Genomic DNA, 6,705 nt, shown 5'->3' with positions numbered 1-6,705 from the left:
GCCGGGCTCAGGGGCGGCTCCGGGGACGCGCGGCGGACGCGATACCACTGTGCATGATGGCGCCGTGCCCCGTTTCTCTCCGGGCCACAGGGCGGAGGACGCCTCCTCGGACCTGCGGGAGAACGCAACCGTTATTGGACTGACCACCGTCAGTCTGGAAGATCAGCCGCGCTAAGGGCCAGGCGGAGAGAACAGAACGGCCAAGGTGGGAGGAGTGAGTTCTGTTCCAGGAGAGTCCCAATGAGGCAGGATTGGTGGAGCAAGGGCCGGTAAAGGCCTCCTCAGTGGCCTTCAGACTCCCGTTCCAATCCCTTCACCTAGCGACGCTGATCTGAAACCTTGATCTGTTCTTTATCATCCAGGTCCCATCTGGCACACTGATGGCTTATACTATACTACTATCCCACTTCCGTACGGGACCCACGCAGGGGCACTGGGCTGGTGCCAGGAGTCCTCTCCCTGCCTCTTCCTGCACTGGGCTAACTGTTCTTATCTTTAAAATTCTTCTGAGATATCACCTCCTCCTGGAAGCCCTCCGGGAGCACCTCAGGCCAGGTCCATCAGCCCCTTATGTGTCTCCATCACTGCACTAACTTACCCTGTCATTTCTGTGTCTGCTCTGTACCCTTAACCCAAGGCTGTGAGAGTTTGCTGTGGTCCGGGACTGGGTCGTGGCCACTGTTTTAGTCCCAACACGATGACAATGATATTTGTGGAGGGCAGGCCACAAGCCAGGCATTGTGCCCAGGGCTTTAGGTGAACGATCTCATTTATTCCTTAAAGAGTGGAGGTGAGGAAAATGATTACCTCCGTTTATATGGTATCTATGAGTCCAAATTCAAACTCTAGTAAGGATTTGCTGAATGAATGCACGCGCTGGGGATGATGATGGAAATAAACCAGTCCTCAGATGGCAGGGGCTTCTGAGAGTACAGCAGGATGTTCCCTCCCCTTCTCTGCCGGAACCACCCCTCCCTGACACCCTGACTCACTGCAAACATCTCTCTTCTTCTCTGTGTCTCACTTCAGCCTCCCCATCGCTCAGCAATGGGCTCTGCCATTTATGGGCCATGCCTCTGCCTTAAAATAAATGAGAGGTATGTCCTTCTCTGTCCCCAGTCTGACCCAGTCTCCCTCCATTGTGGCCTCTGCTGACTGCCACCCACCAATAGCCCCTTGGGACATCACACCTTTCCATCCCCATTAGGCAGAGAGCCCTGGTCCACAGATCTTCACACCTGCCCCTAAGCCCCACCCTTTCTGAGTGATCAGTACACTGTCGGTGGGACTCTCAGCACTGGCTGTCCCCAAGGCTGCCTGGCAGCCCTCTGTGTCCCCTCTCCACCCTCTTCCAATCTCTAACCCACCTCATTCTTGGCAGATGATCTAACGTCATGGTTTGCAGTGAAAAAAGAAGCTGTCAAGCCCCACGGCCCCCTCCTCTCTGCCCCTGAGAGGACAGAGGGGTTCTCCTTGAGCCGAAGGCCCCCCTCCTGCCTGTCCCACCCTAGCCAGTGACGTCCTCTCCAGGGGCCTTACCCCTGCTGAAGTGTCTCGTGACACCTTCTTCTCCCCTCCCCCGGCTCCTCCCTTTTAAGGCCCTTCCAAAATGGTCCACAGTTACTGTCTCCACTCCATCTACCTCCTTGGCGCTCTGTCACCCAGCCACCTATGGCAGGCTGGTTTCCAGTCCCCTGTGACGGTGTGCCCTGTGGACCTACCATGCCACCTGCTTCCCTGCCTCACTTGCTTCCACGTCTTCCTCTCCAGGTTTCCCCTCCTCTCCAGCTGCTCATCAGCCTCCCAGGTGGACCCCCTGGGCTTAACCCTCGAGTGCTGCTGTCATCCAGCCTGGTCCCCCTTCTCCTCTCACGCTATCCCTGCCCGAGCCATTTCGCTATGTCCTCAACCCCAAGTCTCTCTCCAGCCCAGGTTGCCTCAGAGCCTGCCATACCTCCATCCAGATGCCTGATAGATGACTCAGGCTCGTCTTGGTCAAAATGGAACTTGCTGCCTCCATTCCCCCCGTGACCAGCTCCTTCTGTGTGCTCCTCCAGGAGAAGGCACTTCCTCACTCGTTACAGCTGTGGGGGCCCCTGAAATCTGCCTTCTCTCCTCCCCCACCCACCGCCAAACCTTGTCAGTCTGTCTGCCTTGCAACTACCTTCCATCCACCCTCTTTGTCCACAGTCACTAACCTGTCAGGGTCCACACCACCTTCACTCACCTGGGCAACGGTACCCACACCCACCTCCCTGCCCATCATGCACTTTTGCCTCCTTCAAATCCGTTCTCAAAAGCAAACAGCCAGAGTTGCTTATAAGAACCTGACCACTCTGGCGGTCACCCCTTGTGTCATCACCAATACCGCTTCCTCCCTAGCCTCAATTCTAAGCTTACTCCTAGGATTCAACTCCAAATACTCTCCAATCCCAGCAAGGAGCCACAAGCCACTGATCCCACCACTGCACTGCCCACCCCCCATGTCCCTCTCCTTCCCAGCTCACCTTCTGTGCTCCTAATCTCTCCCTTGCCAGCACCCTCCATGCCCTAGGCCCCTCCTGTTGTGGACGGTCCCGGCAAACGCCAACCCTGTTCCCTCCACTGCTTTGCCCGCTCTTACCTTCAACTGTGGAGCCGGGCATTGGAGATTTACACCACCACGTGGAGCAGTATTTTTATTTTTTATTTTTTATTTTTTGAGACGGAGTCTGGTTCTGTCGCCCAGGCTGGAGTGCAGTGGCGTGATCTCGGCTCACTGCAAGCTCCGCCTCCCGGGTTCACGCCATTCGTGGAGCAGTATTTTTAAAAATTCATGACCTTTTGTCAAGGTTCCTCCGTGCTGCTCAGAGACCCCACTGCATTTCTCTAGGCCATTTGCTGTTCGTTTATTGTCTGTCTGCCTTTACCATGCATGAGGTCTAGGCCCAGCCCTGACACCAACCTCATGTAAGCCACTGTCCCTTTCTGGGCTTCAGTTTCCCTATGTGTAGAAGGGAAGACGTGTGAGAGAGACCACTGCTTCATCAGGGTATCCTTCAAATTCACCCGGACACTTGGCCCCATACCCGAGAGAGTCATGTTTGGTAGGTGTGGAGCTGAGAATTTGCGTTTTAATCGTTTGGGGTATTTGAGTATTGCTTTCTTACTACCCACAGTTCCACAAACACAACGTGTACATCCTGACCCTGATAACATCTGTGTCACGCACCCAGATACAGCCATACAGATCCAGCACTGACACCCCGGGAGATCCCTAGCAGCCTGTGCCTCTGTGACTCAGTCTCTCCACCTGTGCAGTGAGCTCGCTGGCCTTGATGCCTGTGTGTGTTCACAAACATCTGTGCACACACAGACATGCAATCCCATGCACAGACAAAAACACACAGGCACACACACACATACGCACAGAGACACACACACACACACAAAAACACACGGGCACAGAGAGACACACGCGCCTAGACACACACACACACCAAAACACACACATGCCAGCACACTGACACACAGGTGCAAGGACACGCAAGGAGACATGCTCATCTCCAAGAGAAGCAGATACACACACACACACGCAAACACACACACTCCTCATTTTCCTGGCCTAGCTCCACCTAGAGAAGCTCTTGGAAAAGAAAAACAATGTGAGAGGCTGCGGGGGGAAGGGAGGAGGAGGAGGAGGAGGAGGAAACCCGACTGCCAGCCAGCAGCTGTGCTGGGTATGGGGGCCTGGGCCCTGTCTTCTGGGCCCTTCCCGCAGCCCCTGAACTAGGAGCCTGGCAGGGAGGGGGTCATTGCCACATCCTCCCTGCCTCTGGGAGCTGCCAGACCTGGCACAGGGCTTGGCCTGGAGAGGGCCACCGGCTCCTTCCAGGAATCCAAGCCTGTCGCGCAGGGCCAGGGCAGGCACCACCCAGGCCCCTAATGGCTTCCAGGCACCCATGCTAAAGGCAGAGATGGGGGATCCAGACTCAGCTCGTTCTCCTTCCCAGCGTCCTGGCCAGGCCCCCTCCTAGGAGAAAGGAGGAGAAAGGGGCACAGCAGGGCAGGGAAGTTTTGCAACAGCACTCCCACCTTTGTACTTCAGGCCCAGGGTCCCCTGGAGCGGGTGTGTGGGAAGGGGTGGGGTCAGGGTCCTCAGGAGTTTTCTGGAGAAGCCAACCCCGCCCCCAGCACACCAGGAATCCTGCACTCCCACATAGGCCCAAGGGCAGCCAGACCCTGGCTAGCAACACCTCCCCCATCCCTCCCCACTCATACAGCACAGCCTTGGGGACACACGCTCACATACAGCCCCAGTAACGCACACACTCACACACACAGCCCTGGGGACCCGCATTCACACACAGCCCCAGTAACGCTCACACTCACACATGGCCCCAGGGATCCGCACGCTCACACACACATAGCCCCGGTAATGCACACACTCACATGCAGCCCCGGTACACTCACACACACAGCCCCAGTAATGCACACACTCACTGAGGGGCAGCGGCAGCACAGAGCATGGCTCACAGTCATGGAGATGCCCCAGCTGCCCTGCCCACCTCTTTCAGCAGGCTCAGTGCCCTCTTCCCATGAGGTGTGTATGTGTGTGGGGTGGGGCCTCCTGTTCCCTTGGCATCACTGCCCCACCAAGGGGCAGGTCACGGTGGGACCAGCCACCACAGGTCCCAGGGAGCCTTTCCTATCCCACCCTCTCTTGTCCTGCCTCCCAACAGCCAGACGGGTCTATTACTGCTTTAAGTCTCTGGGTTTGTATTCCAAATGCCTCTGTCCCAGACTCCAGAACCCCCACCCATCTTCAAGTTCAGCTGCCACCAACTCCAGGAAATGCCTTGATCTCCCCAACCACCCCCCAACCTGGGGAGCACAGCCCTACAACCTCCCACAGCCAGGCCTGGCAAGCTGCCATCTCCTGGCAGTACAGGCTTCCCCCATCCAGATGGGACACTTGTGCCACTTAAAGCTTCTAGGACAGGCCCCACAGATACTAGCTGGTGGGCTGGAGAGCAGAAGACTGAATTATGACCTTACATCCCCTTAGCTGGGCAGCAGAGCTGAGTAGGAACCAGGGCTCCTGAACCCCAGCCCCACAGCTGTGCTCACTGGTAGCTCACTCCAGGACAGAAACAGGAATATTTTGGTCTGACACTTGCTCCAGGCTAGGCCCTCATCAGCCCTGCCCACAGAAAGTGACCAGTGGTTCCTGTTGCTTGTGAACTTGTTTGGAATATCTCTCCTTCTTTCATCAGAAACTCCTACACATCCTTCAAAACCCACCTCCAGTGTCCCCTCCCCTGGGAAGCCTTCTCTAACCTCTGTACAGAGTATGCTCCCAAAGCACCAGGCACCTCCCTGTTCTACAGCAAAGGCCTCACTTTGAAGTCCACAAGTGAGGGCATCAGCACAGGGCCCAGCATACAGCAGATGCATGATGGATGGAAGGTACCCCTAAGAAGGTAGTACCACTCTTAGGGGTACCCTTGTGACCATGCAGAGTTTGGGAAGGTTGAGTCATCCTAAGGATCAGGAGTCAGTCTGTGGCCAGGCTCTGAGACAGGTAGGTATCTGAGCCTCTCTGTGGCCATGGTCGGAGTAAGAGGTCATCTCACGGCCAGGTCAGCTGTCCCACCTTTTACCTGGGGAAGCCTCATTGACCCAGAGGGAAACAACGTTGTGTTTTGTCCTCAGAATGTTTGGATGGGTTTCTCCATATCCAGTGAGAAGAATGAGTAATGCCAAGGCCTGGACAGGGGCCAGCTGAAGGGATGGGAAGTCCAGTAGCCCAACCCCTTCCCCCAGGTCTGAAACCCTGTAGATCCTCCCAGAGCCTTTCAGGTAGGGCCCTGGGACAAGCCCATGGCCACAGGCCTGGCTGCGGACAGAAAGCAGAGCCCAGTGGGAAACCACAGAGGACAGCCTGATTGAATAAGTGCAGGGCCCAAGGCTGGTCAGCCCACAGACTGCGGGCACCTGTCCCTGTGACCTGCTGCCCAGGCTCCAGCTGCAGGACCTCTTGGAGGAGCTGTCTGGCGGGGAAGGAAGGGATGGAGGCTAGGCCTCCAGGCTGGACCTGAGCCCGGGGATAGACACCCCTGGTCTGTTCCCAGGTACCCCCATCTTAGACTGAGGAGCCACAGAGACAGCCTGGATCACTGATTTGAACTCCTTTCTTTACAGATGGACCAACTGAGGCCCAGAGGTACAGCTAAGTGTCTGTGTACACACCGCAGACCAGCAGAAAGGCCAGGGTAGGGAGCTGGAGATGGGATGCTTCCTCTCCTGGGTCTTGACCACCTGAGGGGCACGGTACCCACCTACATGATGTGGGTCCTACACGATGAGGGGCACAGTGCCCACCTACACAGAGCACCTACACGACGGGGTCAGCAGGCACCAGGCGAAGTGGATACGCACAGCTGGGACGGTGGGGTGAACCTCCATGGGAGCCAACCGCGACCCCAGCTCCACCCCTCTCGGCAACACCGTGAACTTGTCACTCTTGTACAGCAGACATCCCACTAGTCCCAGCTCCGTCACTGATATGCTGTGTGATATCTGCAAGTCTCTGCCCTCTCTGGGCCTCAGTTTCCCTACCTACAGGATGGGGAGAGGCACTAAAAAGATTCCTGAACGCTCTAACAGGTGGGCAGACCTCGCCAACCCAAATCAATCCAACCCCCACAAAAGCCCTGACAGAGC

At 56.5% G+C, this 6,705-nt stretch overlaps 1 protein-coding gene across 1 annotated transcript in view; it reads right to left on the bottom strand.

The window, feature by feature from the left end:
* Window positions 1–6,705, bottom strand: part of CCDC102A (coiled-coil domain containing 102A) — a 28,415-nt gene that overhangs the window by 15,980 nt on the left and 5,730 nt on the right. Inside the window, exons 3-5 of the mRNA XM_011938878.1 lie at window positions 5,964–6,076; window positions 5,643–5,878; window positions 46–171 (exon numbers count right to left, since the gene is read on the bottom strand). Coding sequence (XP_011794268.1) covers window positions 46–171; window positions 5,643–5,878; window positions 5,964–6,076 — 475 coding nt within the window. The remainder of the gene's footprint in view (window positions 1–45; window positions 172–5,642; window positions 5,879–5,963; window positions 6,077–6,705) is intronic.

This window comes from Colobus angolensis, unplaced genomic scaffold (assembly GCF_000951035.1).
Source record: "Colobus angolensis palliatus isolate OR3802 unplaced genomic scaffold, Cang.pa_1.0 Scaffold178, whole genome shotgun sequence".
Taxonomy (NCBI): Eukaryota; Metazoa; Chordata; class Mammalia; order Primates; family Cercopithecidae; genus Colobus; species Colobus angolensis.
Note: the sequence above shows the minus strand (reverse complement) of the source record. Positions and strands in the feature narration are given on the sequence as shown.